General features: G+C 34.3%; 1 protein-coding gene across 5 annotated transcripts; it reads left to right on the top strand.

The window, feature by feature from the left end:
- Positions 1-1,582: 1,582 nt before the first annotated feature.
- Positions 1,583-17,751, top strand: RFESD (Rieske Fe-S domain containing). Of its 5 annotated transcripts, none has more exons than XM_074282058.1 (4): positions 1,583-1,683; positions 13,848-14,027; positions 14,119-14,153; positions 16,758-17,751. In XM_074282058.1, exons 2-4 carry the CDS (start codon positions 13,850-13,852, stop codon positions 17,055-17,057), a joined length of 513 nt encoding a protein of 170 aa, XP_074138159.1. In that variant the 5' UTR covers positions 1,583-1,683; positions 13,848-13,849; the 3' UTR covers positions 17,058-17,751. The 5 variants fall into 5 exon arrangements, with proteins under 5 accessions (XP_074138159.1, XP_074138160.1, XP_074138161.1 ...); XM_074282059.1 differs by having other exon boundaries at positions 13,845-14,027; XM_074282060.1 differs by lacking the exon at positions 1,583-1,683 and adding an exon at positions 2,387-4,894.
- Positions 17,752-18,793: the final 1,042 nt, after the last annotated feature.

The raw sequence follows: 18,793 nt of genomic DNA, 5'->3' as shown, positions 1-18,793 counted from the left end.
TAGAAAGAATCATCTGCATCTAGAGGAGAACTATGGAGACTGAATATGGATCAAAGCATAGTATTTTTATCTTTTTTTGTGTTTGTTTTTTTCTTTATCCTATGTTTTTTTCCCTTTTGATCGGATTTTTCTTGGGCAGCATGAGTAATGTAGAATTATGTTTAGAAAAATTGCATATGTTTAACCTATAGTGTATTGCTTGCTGTATAGAAGAAGACGAAAGAGGGGAAAGGAGAAAAATTTAGAACAGGAGGGTTTGCAAAGGTTGAAAATTACCTTCACATGTATTTGGAAAATTAAAAAGTTATTAAATTTTTTTAAGCCCTAGCAGAAAAAAATAAAATAAAAAATGTGCTGTGGAAACATACAAGACTGTTGGTAATCTAACATATCTATTTCCATGGAGGCATTTTACAAATGAAGCAGAGACCTGCAATCACTTTCTCTGGATCAACAAAGCTGAACTGTTTGTCAATAACAAGCATTTATTAAACCTCTTACTAGAATTTAATTATCAATATGTAGAGTCACTTACTTGAATAAGTAAATACAGGAGATATATACAAGGTGGGGGGAAGAGGGGAAACTAACAACTGGGAAAATCAGAAGAGGCTTCTTAAAGGTGGCATTTGTGCTGAGACTTGAAGGGATTTGCAAGAGGTGGACACACCAAGCTGGTTCATCTTTGGTTCAATGGCAACAAAGAGTGAGGAGTAAGAATAATAACATTGATACTAGCTTGTAATGTTCTGGTTAGCTTTCTGGAGGTCTTGGGACCAGCCTTCGTTTTAGCTGAGTAATCATCAGGAAGAATAGCCAAAGGTAAAGTCCAAAACTCTTTATTGTTTCTTTCCATGTGTCTCCTTGCCTGGGGCCTGGACTAGCTTTCTGGAGGCCCTTCAATGGGCTGTGGTCTCAGTGGGAGAAGCAGGAGGACAGGCCAGACACCACAAGACTGATGATGATAGAATGTCTCTGAATCCAAGAGCCTGAGCTCCAGCCTCCAGTCCCCTGTCTCCTCATAGTCTGTCACTGGCTGAATTTGTCCCAGTTTATATTCTCTATTATAATTACATCATTACAGCATACCAAGTATAAACCAATCATTATATCACTAGGGCAATCTTGCTGAACTAGAGAACTCACATGCTAAATTAGATAACCATTGTCAATCAATTCCACTGAGTTAACACCTTGTTGTAGGACTAAATCAATCATACTGAGCCTTAATTATACTTCTTAAGAGTTCTTTTACACTAGCTACCATTTACATAGTGCTTTTTCAAGGTTTTCAAAGCATTTTAGAAAAATTATCTCATTTGGTCCTCACAGCCAACCCAGGAAGCAGGTAATACCATCCCATTTTACAGATGAGGAAGCTAAGGCTGGGTGGCTTGTAAATCACATTGTTAAGTTGTGGAGGCAGGATTCGAACTTGAGTCCCCTCAACAGGGACACCATATACTACGCGGCCTAGAACAGCTCAAAAAGCAGAGGGGAGGAGTTTACAAATTAATAGCCCCGGCTGGACCACCAGCCTTTAGACGCTCCGTTTTGGGTCACGTGCTTGATATGGCTCCGCCCCAAGGAGAACGGACCGCCCAAAAGCTTCAGTCTATGGGGATCGCCAGGCGTTCGGGACCGCTGCACCGCGTGGCGAGGCTTCCCTTACCTTGGATTGAGGTTAGGGGGCGGAGAAGAGGAGGAGGAGCTAAACGCGGGTTTTGAACGCTCTGTCCTCTCGGGAAGGCGGACTCGGGAGGGGGGCGGGGAGGGGGGTGGGAGGTGAAGGTGGGGGTGGGGCAGGGCTCGAGGAAAGGTTGAACTGCTTCCTACTTCCGGCGAGCGCCGCGGCCACTGTCGCCGCGCTTGCCTTTGACTTGTGAAAGCGTGGCCCGAGCACAGACCTTGAGGTTCCTTTAGCTGTTCGCAGTGGACCCGAACCTCTTGTGTCCCTGGTGGGGGGAGGGGAGAGGATATTTCTGGGTTCTCTTGGCCACTCTGAATTTAACACGGGCCCGTGGCCTTATTACACTTTACCTCATATCCCCAAGAAGATGCTCTCCATTCATAGTATTTGTATGCGGAGCGTAGTTTAAAGATAATGAAATTCAACGCCTTCATTTTCCCTAGGAGGAAACGAAATGCTTTATACAATGAAATGAAATCACTTGCACTGGGATATTAGCAGTTAGATTTTAAGCCAGTTCAGAGGTGAACTCTTGACTATTTAGATCTGCTATTTAATCCAAAAAAGCAAGCCGTCACAATTCCTTTTCTGAGAGCCATTGTTCCTTAGTGCTCTTAGTTTAAATATATATATATATATATATATATATATATATATATATATATATATATGTATGTATAAATGTGTGTGTCTTTTACATGTCTAAAGACCATGAATTCATCTTCAGAGAATCAATTGATAGAAAATGAGATTGTGCTCTGATGAATACATTTTTTATTCCTTTAAAGTGAAAAGAAAATTGTTGTAGGGGCCAGGAGACCTGAGTTCTTGTCATGTCTTTATTGCCTAGCTGAATGACCTTGGGCTTTAATCTCTTTATTCTCTCTTTGATCTTTAATCTCTAATTATTTAATTATTTTTAATTAATTCTCTCTTTAATCTCTTACTTATTTGAGCTTCAGTTTTCTCATTTGTAAAATGAAAGGTTCCCTTGATGTTATAAGGCATTTTTCAACATGACATTTTGTTATTGTTATATTGACTAAGGTTTCCCATGCTTATTGGAAATATTCAACTGCTATGATTATGTGTGTGTGTGTACATATACATTATAAATAGAAGATATTAACTGCCTTAACTGTACGGTTTGGAAAACATTGCAAGAAAATGTGTTTATGTGTATGTATGTGTGTGTGTGTGTATATATGCCATATCATATATAGGTATTATATATGCATACTAATTCTGTAATATGGTTGTGTACATATACAGATAAAATATACATGTATTATGAAATTAGGATTCCTGGTGGTCAGGGAGTTAAAAGGTGAGGTTAGTGGCAAATTTAGGATTCAGGAAACCAAATGAAGAGGTTTGGCTCCTCTAAATCCCCCTTGGATTCAGCACATGGGTAGGAAGTTGTGGGAACTCCTGGTGGCTCCTTTGTAAAGGAATTTACTAATCTGAAAAGCTAGTATAAAGAAGTTTATTATTAGCATTGGGAAGTCAGCTTTTGTTATACATGAATAGAAAGGCTGAATTCTTTAATGGCAAAGTCCAGACAGAGATATACAGTCTTGTTAGGGAAATAGGTGAGGAAGATAACAAGAGGGTAACTCTGAAAGAGAGTATTATTTCAGTGGGCAGAGATTTCCTTGGCATAGCATGGCATGGGATGGCATGGCATATTAGGTCCTCTGCAAGGACTGAGTTAAAAATCGGCTCTTTTTATAACAGAAATCTTGGCTACAAGCTGAGGTTGCTCTTGATGGGGGCTGATCAGCTTGAGCTGGAATTTGAATAGAATTGAATGAGTGTCTCTAGGCTTGATTTTTAATTCAATGGGAAGCTTAATAAGTAGTGAGTGTGTTATCAATGGGGGTGGTGCCCATCTCTCAGGAAAACAGAATGAAGTTGTTAGGATGTTTCCCTTGGGCAGGGACCCCTACAGAGGCAGGATTCAAGGAGACTTTCTCCTTGAAGGAGTTTCTCAGTGCTCTACTTCATGGCTCACTCCCAAAGTTAGAGAAAGAGAAAGAGTTTGGGGGCTCCCCTCATCACTTTCAGTAGCATATTACATATGTTTATAATTTGCAAGCCTTAACAAATATTTACTATGTTGTTACTTTTCAAGTAAGCAAATATAATCTTGATGAACTTTAATCTACAGAAATTTTTAAACTGTAACACTTTTCTAGTCACCATCTAAATTTCAGGAGCTACTTTTCCATTCTCTGTTGCTTATGGTGTCTTCTTTCACCTCAATTAATCCTTTAATATACTGAAACCTATACAGCAACTATCACTGAGGGATAGAAAGAAATAGAAGATACACTACCTGCAAAAAAAGGAATTTACAATGTAGTTTGAAAAATAGAGAACACAGGAAAGAATACAGAACTAACCAAAGACATTTCTATAGAGTAACATACTAATAAGTGCAAGATAGAATTTATAGTACCTAATTATTGAGTAGTCATTAGAGTTTAATCATGGAAGGTTTCCAAATAAATTTTAAAGCTGGTTTCAGAAGTGAGAGAAATGGAATTAGTGGGGGAGAGGCAATGAAAGATACAAAAAGGAGAGCTAGAAAGATGCTGAGAATGAGTCTGGCAAGAGCCTCTGTTCTCCTGAGTTTTTTGTTTGTTTTGTTTTTTGGAGCTATGAGTGATCTTGGTGGTCATGTATTCTAACACCTTTACTCTGGACATGAAAACTTGCTCAAAATTGAATAGTTGGTAAGCGTGCCTCACACCACAGCTAGCATTTTTCTAGTATAATACATTATAGAATTGAGGTTAGTTGAGGTACTGATTAGATTTGAACATTATGAAGAGGGTACATTTGATCAAATATATCATTGAAGGGGTGATAGACTGAAACCTGTGACAAGACCTTAACTTTAAAAGGTCAAGTCTCTCTCTGCATCCCAAGCCATCTCTAGTCTTGATCTGTATATTGCCTGTGGGCTCAGATAGTTCTGGGGGAAAGAGTGAGCCCTCCCTCATTGAAATCCAATTCATTTACAAGTCCTGACACCAGCCTTTCTCCAAGGTCGGAGTCTCTGATAAAGAAGAAATTAGATAAGCAGAACAGCAGGTTAAATGACCGAAAGGGTGTGGCTGTCTTAAAGTTCTGATAATTTTATGTAGGCAGAGTCACCACAGTTTGAGCCTATTAGCCCAGTGTACTGTGAACTAACCAGTAAGTAATTTTTGTTTTCCTGCTTTCATTATATTTTCTTTGGCTCTTTTGTGGGAAATATTCATTTGCAGATGCTTGGCAAGTCCAATAGAATTTTAAAAACTTAATTGAGTTTAATGTGTTATAATTCATCATAAGTGTATTTTCCTGTGTCTAAAATAGATTAGGAACCCCCCAGAATTGGTTATCTAATTTATTATGTATAGTATTGTCATTCAGAGTTAGGAAAAGGAGAAACATTTTTTTTTTAATGGCTACTGTTATGAGATATTTTCCTTCTTAATACTAACAATTGGATGAATTTAATTTGTGCTTTTTCAATTAAGACTTGTTTTCTGATGGAATTGAGATGGATTAAAATGTGTAGGGAAATATGAATAACTCATTTTAAATGATAGTAATTGGATTGTTTTGTTTACAACATTCTGAGTAGGCAAGGATAGTCACAATTTTTAATTAAGACATGGAGCTGTTAATTATGAAGTCACTAAATATAATAAGTAATAGCATTTATGTTGTGCACAAAGAAACCAATTATAATGAAAAGCCAAGATAAATATTTCTGTGTGAAAAAAACTATAAAGTTTCTTAAACCTTTATCATTCCACTTACAGCTTTTTTATTGTTCTTATCTCACGCCAAAAAAGTCGCACTTTAGCCTTTTCTCAGCTAACCTTGAAAGAAGCTGAAGTTGTAGATTCCCTGTGTCCTGTGACTAAGAAAATATTGTATTTTATTTTTACTTTCTTTTGGATTTAATTGCTGTAATTTTAATATTATTACACATCTTAATGCATTTCTTTATTTGTATGGTACTGACAGTTTTTTATATATATACATTTTTAAATCTGGAAAATGGATTATATAACTATCTTTTGCTTTCTCTCCCTGAATGCCCAGTTTAAGTGGACTCTCTAAAGTCTTCACCCATATCAGTGCTGTAGACAGTATATTCTTTGAAGATAAATATTTATCTCTCCCCACTATTCCCTTGAAATTTCTTTTAAAACAGTCACTGCCTAGACAGACAACTTAAATTTTCAGAAAAGGTATTTAAAATTTAGGAACTAGATTTGACTTCTACTTACCTACCCACTAGTTTAATTTAAGATAGGATGATATAGTGATGAGACTTGGTTTTGTAGAAAGGTTCTGGGTTCAAATTCTGACTTTCCTGTTTACTGCCTGTATGATCTTAACCTCTTTAAGTCTGAATTTGTAAAATGAGGAAGATTAGATTAAATGTTCTCTACTATGAACACTTATTAAACACCTAGATATTTCCTTATAAAATAACTACTTTTATGGCTTTTCACTGTGAAAAGCCATATGTTAACTTTTATTTACTTTTGCCTTCAATTTCCTTGATCTTTTAGCATTTCATTGCTGAAGTCCAAAGCCAAGCAATGGAAGCTGTGTTTCAACCCTTCCTCTTTTTCTTGTTGCCTTTTACTTTATAAATAAACTTTTCCAATATTTTTTTGAATTTACATACAATTCTTTCTAAATATCACTTAAATTAATTCACTGGAGTTTGTGTGTATAAAAGCATTTTTTTGTTTTGTTTTGTTTTTCAAGGAAATAATTTATTCTCATTTACCTTAGAGAATAGGGAGAAACATGAAAAGTTTAAATCCACATTTAATCTGAAAACTTGAGGCAAAAATTTCAACTTTTTAAATAATTGGTCTTATCACAACTTAATAGCATCTTATCATACTTGACAATCTTCCAGTGGAAGTGTTGAAGGTTCCCAATTGTCACAGGTTTTGCAAAAGAATTCACAATCCCAATCTCCAAGTGAGGTTTTGGCAAAAATGGCTCTATTTTCACTGAACCCAGAATTTGGGCTAGATCCTCATTAGGAAGATAGCAAAGATTTGGGATACAGGGTTCAATTTTATTTAGCTTTCTATGGCCCAGGGATAGGAAGTGATCTCCAGATTAATTGAGGAACTAATTTCCAAGTCAATAATGGGTGGTGATTATTCCCCAGGCCAAGATCTCCAAAAGAAGATTATTTTAGGAGTTTCCTGAGGCCAGGTGGAAAGAGTGTGGGGAAGAGTTGCCAGATTATTAGGTTTTTCTAACCCAGGCCCATCTCCCACAAAAATCAGGGGACCACAGAGTTCTGTTACATCAGAAGTACAAATAAACTAGTTATAAAAAGTAGCTTGGGTAGAGAAAAATAATAATCTAGGTTTTTTAAGCATCCATAAGCCAGTTGAACATCTGATTATATACCATTTGGGGGTTGTTGCTTGGGGGTGTATGCATGTGTATTGAATGTGATAAGGAACTTAATGGTTTTTCAAATTTTATTTTTGGACTGAACCATTAAAAAAGTTATATTGAAGGGACCCTGAAACTCTCTAAAACTTTTTGAAGGAGAGATTCTCTTGAACCCTGTGTCTGTGGAACCCTGCCCAAGGGAAACAAGATAAACAGCTTCATTCTGTTATCTTGATGGGACAAGTTGAAGTATTCAATTCCAAGATTTTCTACCCCTATTGTTGGCTCAATCATTCCCAGTAAGTGGTCTTATCTGGGGGAAGAGGGGAGGTTTGGGGGGCAGTGACAGCATTGAGGAAATCTCAGATTTCCTTATAAAAACTGCTACTTGGAAGTCACTTCTTTGCAGAGGTCCTAACATGCCATGCCATGGAAACCTCTGCCTGCTGGAATAATATTCTCCTCCAGTACTATCTACTCTCTTTATCCTCACCTATTTCCCTAATGAGACTATGCCTCTCTGTTGGGATTTCTCTAAACTTTACTTCTCTGACAAGACTCCTCCACTACTTTACTTCCCAATGCCTATAATAAACCTCTTTTATCTAGGTTTTCTGGTTTATAAATTCCTTTACAGAGAATTTCTGCACCGCCAGAAGGGGGTTCCCCAAAATTCCCTACCCTTGTGCCGAATCTCAAGGGGATTGTAAGGGACACAAACCTCTCCATTTGGTTTTCTGAACCCCGAACCTGCCACTAGATTTTATCATTTAACTCCCTGACCACCAGGAACCCTAATCTCATTTTGGTTCCCTAAGTCTAGAACTCATCATTTGGTTCCATGAAGGGAACCCCAAAACCTAAACCTCATCAATATCCTATTCTCAGCATGGCAAAGTAGAAAGAGAACAAGTCTGACTTCTAGTCACAGACATTGGTTTAAAACCCTGCTTCTAAAGTTTACGTTTTGTACTTTTTATATTTTTGGTGCTTTCAGGAAGTCTCTAAACTCTCCAACTTATAGATCAGGTTCTCCATATTGGGTAAGATTTTGCTCATAATGAAATCATGAGTCTGGTCTAAAATATTTTAGTTTTATATCATTACCATTTCCTTATATATCTCTAACCCTTTTCCCTGCCTATCAAGCCATCTCATAACTAAAAAATTTTAAATTAAAAATAAAAGCAACTTAGCAAAACTAACCAACAGGTCAACCAAGTTCAGTAGTATGTGTCAGTGATTTATAGTCTTCCCACCTTCTCAAAAGAAGGGAAGCGTGTTCTCTTACCTTTCTCTGAGCACAAATTTAGTCATTGTAATAACAAGAGTTCAACTTAGTTTTTAAAATCTCTTTTAAATATTTTTTTTCTTAGATTTTTGTATTTGGCAAAGTTATGAAAAATTCAAAATAGGAATCTAAGCATTACTTTTATTTCACAATATTATTTGTAATATTTAGGCCTTATTACCAGTCCATCTTTTATCTTTGGAATTGCCTAGCACTCCCTCATTGAAGCCCTATTAGAATGTTTCATTGTTGGATGGCAGTAACCTAGGGTTCATTAATACTCTGCTTTTAGAGCTTAAACTCTAAAAAAGTTGGAAAGACTTCAAGTATAAGGCCAGTTATGAATTCTATTTGTCATTTGAAGACTAGTCTAACTAAACTTGGGAAATCTCATCACCAAGTGGTTTAGAAACATTTTGGCCATGGCAACTTTTATTTCCATTTTGCCAAATCCATTTTTTAACGTGTTTTCTTAAGTCAATTTCTGTTTCCTTTACCAAATTCTCTTGCAAAGCTCTCTTTTCCTTTTCCCATTTTTCTTCTGTCTTTTAAGATCTATTTAGAATTCTTCCAAGAGAGCCTTTTGAGTTAAAGACCAATTCATATCCCACTTTGAGGCTTCTTCTGGAGGCATTTTTGCCTCTAATTTCCTCAGAATTTGGGTTCTGTTCTTCCCTGTCTCTATTATATCTATCTATAGTCAGTTCCTTTTTTTTGTTGTTTTTGTTCATTTTTAAAGGTTGAGGTCTGTCCCAAGCTTCCTCTATAGGGTGACATGGGCTTCAGGCTGCCTGTGCTGGGGCCAACAGTGCTGCAGGCTTCCTTCCTGCACTAGGCAGACACAGTCAATTTATGCTGAGCTTCAGGGGCTCACTATTTCTTCTGTAGTTGCACTGGAAGTCTAGTCTGCCGATCCATGGGCCTTATGAACTAGGACAAAGAAGGCAACATTGCTATATTTTGGCTAAAAGCCTCCCACTATGTTCCCCTTGCAGAGCTTCTCCATTCTGAGCCTCCCCTCAATGCACCTGTACTGTGCCATGTCCCACCCCTACCCAATTGAGACAGGTTTTTCCTGAAGTCTTCCAAGATATCTCCTGCTGGGAATTTGTTAACACTCCAAATATTTGTAGGATCCGTCACTCCAAAATCCATTTAGAGACTTGATCTAGTGTTGATTCTGAGGGATGCCAGGAAGAGCTCGTAAAGTCCTATCTACTATCCTGGCCCATCTGGGCCCCTCCCCAAATCACAGTTCTTCAAGTCTACTTATTAACAGAACAAACATATCCTTTAACTTTGACATTACTAATATCAACCTTTCTGTTTGATTCAAGTTTTGATTCTTCTCTTTGTTGACTTAAAAGTCAAAGGATCATAGATTTAGAGCTAAAAGAGAACTTAAAATTCATCTATTCAAACCTCTTTTTAAGAGAGAAAATGACCCACATGTGCAAAAATGTTTGTCATGTCAAGGAATTGGAAATTGAGAGGATGTCTTATCACTTGAGAAATGGTTGAATAAATTATGGTATATAAATGTAATGGAATATTATTGTTTTATAAAAAATGATAAACAGGCTGATTTCAGAAAAGTTTGGAAAGATTTACTGAGTGAAGTTAACAGAACCAGGAGAACATTATATATAGTAAAAAACAGTATTGTGTGATGATCTACTATGATATAATTAGCATGTACCAGCAATGCAGTAATCTAAGACAATTCTAAAAGACTTGAGATGGAAAATGCCATCCACCCCCAGAGAGAGAACAATGGAAGCTGAGTGTGAAGTGAAGATATTTTTACCTTTTTTTGTTTGCTTGCTTGCTTTTTTCTTTCTTGTGGTTTTTTTTACCCCTTTGGTCTGATTTTTCTTGCACAACATGACAAATATGGAAATGTGTTTAAAAAGATTGTACATGTATAACCTATATCATCACTTGCCATCTTGGGGAGGGAAGAGGTAAGGGAAAAAGAAAAAAATTGAAACATAATATTTTGCTAAAGAGGGGAAAGGGACCTGTATGCGCCAAAATGTTTGTAGCAGCTCTTTTTGTAGTGGCTAGAAACTGGAAGCTGAATGGATGTCCATCAATTGGAGAATGGTTGGGTAAATTATGGTATATGAAGGCTATGGAATATTATTGCTCTGTAAGAAATGACCAGCAGCAGGAATACAGAGAGGCTTGGAGAGACTTACATCAACTGATGCTGAGTGAAATGAGCTGAACCAGAAGATCACTGTACACTTCAACAATGATACTGTATGAGGATGTATTCTGATGGAAGTGGATATCTTCAACATAAAGAAGATCCAACTCACTTCAAGCTGATCAATGATGGACAGAAATAACTACACCCAGAGAAGGAACACTGGGAAGTAAATGTAAATTGTTAGCACTGCTGTCTATCTACCCAGGTTACTTATACCTTCAGAATCCAATACTTAATGTGCAACAAGAAAATTGGATTTACACACACATATATTATATCTAGGTTATACTGTAATACATGTAAAATGTATGAGATTGCCATCTAGGGGAGGGAGTAGAGGGAGGGAAGGGAAAATCTGGAAAAATGAATACAAGGGATAATGTTATAAAAAAAATTACTCATTCATATATACTGTCAAAAAATGTATAATTATAAAATTAATAAAAAAGACTACATAACTCATTTCAATCTCTGGAAATTAACCTCTTTAGACTGGTTTGGAGTCCAGTGTAGAGAAGTTGCAAGATTCTAAAAATAAATACTTCTATACTCAAAAAAAAAAAAAAAGAAAAGAAAAAAGAAAAGAAACATATTTTACACTAGATTGCTATAGCTATTGACTATTTTGTCCTGTGATCCTAACTTATTCCATTAATCAACTACTCTATTTCTTAGCCAGTACCAAATGGTTTAATGACTGGAAACATAAAACCTTAGAAAATGAATATTGAAGACTAAAAAAGAAAAATTTAAATAGCTTTTTATTTTCAGAATACATACAAAGATAGTTTTCAACATTCACTGTTACAAAATCTTGTATTCCAAAATTTTCTTCCTCTCTTCTCCCTACCACCTCCCCTAGACAGCAAGTAATCCAATATAGATTAAATATATGCAATTCTTCTAAACCTATTTTCACATTTAAATGCTGTAAGCAAATCAAAAATGGGAGAAAAGAAAAACAGGAAAAAACAAAAAACAAGCAAACAACAACAAAAAAAGATGAAAATACTATGTTGTGATCTGTATTCAGTCCCCCAAAAAAGATGTAGACTACTCTCTCCAACACAAGTCTCTTGGAATTGGCCTGACTCATCTCATTGTTGAAAAGAGCCAAGTCCATCACAGTTGATTATCTTTTAATAATCTTTTAATCTTCTTGTGTATAAAGTTCTCTTAATTCTGCTCTTTTCATTTAACATCACTTCATGTAAGTCAAGATCTTTCTGAAGTCATCCTGCTCATCATTTGTTATAGAACAATAATATTCCATAATATTCATATACCATAACTTATTCTGTCATTCTCCAACTGATGGGCATTCATTCAATTTCCAATTTCTTGCCACTACAAAGAGGGCTCCTCGAAACATTTTTGCACATGTGGGTCCTTTTCACTTTTTTATAATCTCTTTGGAATAAAGTCCCAGTAGATACATTGCTGGATCAAAGAGTATGCACAGTTTGATAGTTCCAAATTGTTCTCCAGTTCATAACTCCAACAACACTATTTTAGTGTCCCAGTTTTTCCACATCCTCTCCAGCATTTATCATTATCTTTTCCTGTCATCTTAGCCAATCTAAGAGGTGTGTAGTAGTACCTTAGAATTGTTTAAATTTTTTTTTTAATTTAAAACTTTTTTTTTAAAGAAACAATTCTCTTTTTTAAAAATAAAGCTGAGGCCTTGAGAGTTAATTTGTCCAGATCACAAAGCTAGTCAGTAAAAAACTTTGTTCTTGTATTTCACTTGATGTTCTAATAAAAGTATTGATTAGAAAAACTACAAATAAATACAATCAAAATACTTTTGATTTCTTTTAAAACTCCACATTTTATTTCTCCTGTACCATGAATTCAGGGCTTTTGTTTTCTTCTTTTTCCTCTTTCTCTTCTAGCTAGTTCTTAATTTAAAGAAAAAATGTGCTAATTGTTTCTATAACAGTTGTGAACATTAACTACTCTTAATTCTTCTCTGACAAAAACTATGATCTGGAGTAGTGGTTCTTAAAGTTTTTGGTCTCAGCAGCTCTTTCTTTACCATGTTAAAAGTTAAGAATAATCCCATAGAACTTTTGTTAATATGATTATATATACTAATATTTACAGTATTAGAAATTAACTGGTAAACTTTTTAAATGTTAATTTATTCATCTGAAATAATAATGAACCTATTACATGTTAATATTAATAACATTTTCTACAAATAACTATTCTAAAATAAAAATAATTAATGAGGAAAGTGGCATTATTTACATATTTTAACAAATCTCTTTGACATCTGGCTTATTAGAAAGATTCTCATATCTGCTTCTGCATTCAATCTGTTGCAATATATTGTTTGAATTAAGTATATGAAGAAAATACAGCCTCAGATATGAGGTTAGAAAAAAATAGTATTTTAATAGACAAGTACCAATTCAGTATTATTATAAAATCACAGACTATTCATGTAAGAGTCTTGAAGACCTTCAAGTATCCCCACATCATACTTTGAGAACCACTGGTCTAGAGTGCTAAAGTTCTGAGTACCTGTATATTTTTTGCTTTCTACATGACTCTGAGCTGCCCTTCAAATCATAGTGGTATATAACAGTTGTATACACGGTTTGACCTTAATTCACTTAAAGTTTTTCTGTCCTGGAAGTTATTCCTCCATTGAAAAACCTTACTTATTCCTTTTAAGTACCTTCCTTCAAAAACCTTGCTTCTTAAAGGAATAGACTCTAACACTTTACAATTTTTCCTAACATTTTAAAAGTACTAAGCAAAACACAATAGTCTTTGAAAAGTTATGTTTTTTTACCCCTTTTGAAAGTTAAATTTGCCACCACCACAGTAGAAAACCAAAAATGTCTCCAGAAGCATCTCCTGTCACTAATAGGAAAAAGTTAGTAATAACTTACTGGTATTTCCCTCCATGAATAGTGACTTTGCTAGGTCAATTGAGGAGTAACAATGTGGAAACTATTGGTTAAGACAGCTTACCTAGTTTTACCAATTTATCCTGGGGGGAGGAGGGAATCTTTTTAAGAGCTAATAATGATTTTGTGTTTATAAGAATTTTATATTGATAAAGGAAAGTGTCTTATTCATCTGGAAGAAATTTTTGGTTTTTTTATACAATATAATTAATTCTGTATTGGTTAAGGTCCTGAACAAAAAAGATGATTCTTATTAGTTATTTAGCATATTTTTTCACTTATTTTATTTAGCAGACATGAATCTGCAAAACTCAACACAAGATCCTGAGACAATAGAAGAAAATTCTCCTGTCTGTGTTGGCAGAGAAGAAGACATTAAAAAATCTCAAAGAATGACAGCTGTAGTCCATGACAAAGAAGTTGTCATTTTCTATCACAAAGGAGAATATCATGCTATGGATATTCGCTGCTACCGTAAGATTTTTACATATGTTTTCTTTGCTGTTATATAGTTAACTATGAAACTGTTTTTGTTAACCAGATATTGTATTCACTTATATTTTAGATTCAGGAGGACCTTTACACTTGGGGGAAATAGAGGTATGTACAAACTCAGACATGTCTATTTCATTTCTTAATATTTTCTTTGATTAGTATTTTATTATTTTTTGGCTATCAAAACTAGTGAGGAACATAATTATATTTTGCTTTAGAATGTAATTTGATTTATATGCGATATTGACATGAATATTTCCAAACTCATATTACAAAATACATAAGCCATTCTACTACAACTACAGAAGTACATTCAACTACAGAAAATTTTGAAAACTGCCCCTCCTTTCAGTTCTTGCTTGTTGCCTTCTACTCCATACTAAAAATGGATAGCACTATCTTTTTTCTTCAGCCTTTCGAAGATGTCCTTTTTCTTTCTGAACTTTGTATCTATCTGGTTCATATTTAACTTGTGTGGATTTAGTAATTTAGTGTTAGTAAGAAATTGCTAGATTAATAGGGCATTACAGTGAATGACAAATTCAGAAGTTTCATTTAGAATTTATTTCCCAACTGAAGCTAGCTATTAGACCAGTTGGGTAAAATTTGAAGGCCTACTAATAAATGTTCATGTTAAGAATGATATTCATGTTAAATCCAAACATAGTATTGTGCCCAATCTAAAGTGTCTTCCTTCACTCTTCTAGAGTTATTAACATTTCTCCTTTAAGTGTTGCTCTATAGAGGATCCGGAAGTTGTAAGGTCCTTCTATTATCTGTCCCTTCCATTTTCTGTTTCTTTCTTAAACTCACATTGGAATTAGAAGCCATAATTAAAATAACAAGTACAGGTTGTTTTATTTTGTAATCTCTTGAAGATAAAAGGGAATAGAGCATTTTATATTATCTGAGGACTTTTTTTTTTTTTTTTGCTTTATAAATACTTCATACAAAACACTTTATAATACTTTACAAATGCAACATTTAAAGTATCTTTAATGGCTAAGATATTTCTCCAACAGATAGATTTCAAACTCCTGGGATTAAAAACAGGTTAAATAACTTTCTCAATGTCATACCGTTGGTTCTTTATTGGAACAGGGAATAAAAATCTTTGAATTTCACTTTGAATTTTGTAATATGAATAGGAAAAAGAGAAGGAACAAGCATTGAGTAAGCACATACTATGCACAAAACACTGAAACATTGTGCTAAGAGCTTTTCAAATGTTATCTCATTTGTTCCTTAACAATTCTCTGAGGTAGTTGCTATTATTATTCCCATTTTACAGTTGAGGAAAATGAAGCAGGCAGAAATTAAGTGTCTTTTATATATCTCTTTAATCTTTAAAAGCACCTTACATAGACTCTTATCATTCAACCCTATCAAAGACCCTGTAAGATATGTACTCTTATCCTCATCTTATAGTTAAGGAAATCAAGGCTCATAAAGAGCAAATGATTTGTCCATGGTCACAAAGGTAAAATGTCAGGTAGGAATCAACCCTAGATTTCTCCTGACTCCAGGACCAACACACTTTTTGCTATACTTATAAGTTAGGTGTCTATTAGAATATAAGTTGCTCCCCAATTGATAGAGAATATGAATAGGCAGTTTTGAGAGGAAGAAATCAAAGCTATCAATAGCCCTATTTTTAAAAAATGCTCTAAATCACTAATAATTAGAGAAATGCAAATTAAAACAAGTCTGAGATACTAGCCAGTGTTGGAGGTGATGTGGGAAAATAGCTACACAAATGTCTTGTAGGTGGAGTTGGTTTAACCATTCTGGAAACTAATTTGAAATTATGTCCAAAACACTTTTAACTATTATATGCCTTTTTTTTTTTCCCAGCAATAATGTTTTTAGGGCTATACTCCAAAGAGATCAAAGAGAAAGAAAAAGGATGCATATATGCAGAAATATTTATAACAGCTCTTTCATAGCAAATTGGAAACAGGAATGCTTATTAATTAGAGGATAGCTGAACAAATTATGGTATATACATGTGATGGGATACTATTATACTGTAAGAAATGAACTAAATAGTTTCTGAAAAAACAAAAAAACTATATGAACTGATGCAAAATGATGTGAGCAGAGCCAGGAAAAAATGTATGCGATAACTGCAATATTGTAAATATAATCAACTTTGACTTAACTTTAATCAATGACCTATCACAATTCCAAAGTACTCAAGATGAAGCATACTATACCTCCAGATGGAGAACTGATGAACTCAGAATGCAGATTAAAGCAAAAGTCTCTGCCAAAACCCCAAACAATTAAAGTTGCTTTGGGACATGAATTGTTATCATATTAGTGAGTTTATCTACTGTATCTAGCACAGTGCCTGGCAGGTAGTAGGCATTTAGTAAATGTAAGTTGATATAGCTTTTATTTTTAAAATCTTGTTCCCTTGTTATCCACTTCCTGTCAGAGAAATAAGATTCAAAATGCTGGTAGAAATATATACTTTTTTGGAAATTACTACTGTGAGATTTTGTTTTGTTTGGCTATTTAAATTTAATGAAAAAGTTTTTTTTCCTTTTTTTTTTTTTTTTTTTTTTTTTGATTCCCAGAGTTGGTGGGAAGAGAGAAAACAAATGCCTGATATATGAAAAAAAAAATTACATTAAAAATCTTATGCTTAATGTGAGAATTTGGGATTCAAAAGTGCTAAATGTGCTTAATCATTTTCTCCCCTAGGATATTGATGGAAAAGCATGTATTGTTTGCCCCTGGCATAAATACAAAATTACTTTATCAACAGGAGAAGGACTATATCAATCTATAAACCCTAAAGATCCATCAGCAGTACCCAAATGGTGTTCCAAAGGAATAAAGCAAAGGATCCATACTGTGACTGTAAAAAATGGGCATATTTATGTGACTCTTTCTAAGCCTTCAGATTTTAAATGTGATTCTGATTTCTATGCTACTGGACAGTTTAAAGTAATTCAAAGACCTTCTACACTGAAGAAATTTCCAGATTTTAAAACTACATGACAATAATGAAACAAAATATTTTCATAAGTGTGTAAAGAAAGTATTTTCAAAGAATTTTATACAAAAGGCAATAAATAGAATTAACCTGGCATGTGTGTCATTAAAAACATCAAAAAATAATAATTCAGAGAAACATAAACAGAAATGTAATATGAAATAAAATTTATGATATATTTTCCTTATCAGAATACTCATTGATATAAAACAAAATGAAATAAATTTTTTTCTTGAGGAAAATGGAAATAAAGTAGGTGCCTTTTAACTTCAACTGATTGAAACAGAAATTAATATATTGGAATATTATTGCATTGAAGGAAATTATGAATATTAATATAGAGAAGCATAAGAAGACATATTAACTTATTTAAGCAGAACCAGGGGAAAAATACATATTTACTTGAACAGTGTAAATAGGAAAAACAGCAATAACAACTAAAAAAAATTACTTGGTATATTTACCGAGTAATTTAATGACCAAAGTTAAACCCAAAGAAGTGATATGAAAATATTCCTTCTTTCTTTCTTTGCAGAGGCAGGAGACTGGGTATAAATATTGAATAATGTCACTTCATATGATTGATTGATTTTGCTAAACATTTTTCCCTATTTTTTTTCTTTTTTCTTATAAAAGATGATTCTCTGAGTGTGGGAGGAAAAAGATATATTGCAAAATAAAAATCTTGTAAAAACAAAATATGTCAATTTTTTAAAAAGTAAAAGATATACAAAAAATGAAAGCAAGGGAAGATACCAGGATCAATGCAAAAGCATGTCATGGTCCTTTAAGTTTGGAAAACTGAAGCTCAGAAAGAACTGAGGCTAGAAAGGAATGTTAGAAATAACAAAAAAGGGGTTGTTTTATTTTGTTTAATCTGAATTGAGACAAGAGGAAGCTCAAAAATAGGACCAGTATTCTAGTGAATGGGGGCCATAATGACAGGAGGGTAAAAGTGTTCAGTTTTTGTGTCTGTTTTCTCTACCAAGGGCAATGATCTTTAGACTGGCAAAGGATAGAACATAAATATGATAAGAAGTTGAAAACCAAGATAAGTAAGAAGATAATAAGAAAAAACAACTAACTGCTCCATAAATTCAAGTCACCTGGCCCAGATATATCTGGAATGTATCCCAGATTCTTGGAATGTTAATGTTGAACCAGTGTTCATGCTTTTTGAAAGAGTACAGATAATGTGAGAGTTGTTGCAGGATGAGGGAAGAACAAATGTTCTATTTTTTGTTTGTTTTTGTTTTTGTGTTTTAAGAAAAAAAAAAAAGTGGGTAAGAAATGGTGGCTTTTAAACCATAGGATGATGAAATTAGCTCAAATTCCTAGCAAATTTCCAGCATTCATTACTAAAAGAATGCATAAAGAACTTCTATGGCAGCTAAAAGGTACATTGCTTAGAGCACCCAGTCAGGAAGACCTGAATTCAAATCCATCCTCAGACACTTAATAGCTCTGTAACACTGGGCAAGTCACTTAATCCTATTTGTCTCAAGTTTCTTCAACTACAGAAATGAGCTGGAAAAGAAAATAGCAAAACACTCCAGGATCCCTGTCAAGAAAGCACAGAAGAGATCACAAAGCTTTAGATATGACTGAATAATAACTACCTTTCTACACCTTCTGGAAGGAATTTGTTAACTATATCCATATACTGATGTTGCTCCCAAAGGTTGAAGATACAGCAAAAAAACAAGTATAGCTCATTTGCAAGGCCCGTGACTTTGGAGTC

Source organism: Sminthopsis crassicaudata, chromosome 1 (genome assembly GCF_048593235.1).
Source record: "Sminthopsis crassicaudata isolate SCR6 chromosome 1, ASM4859323v1, whole genome shotgun sequence".
NCBI lineage: Eukaryota > Metazoa > Chordata > Mammalia > Dasyuromorphia > Dasyuridae > Sminthopsis > Sminthopsis crassicaudata.
This window is presented reverse-complemented; position numbering and strand designations above follow the sequence as displayed.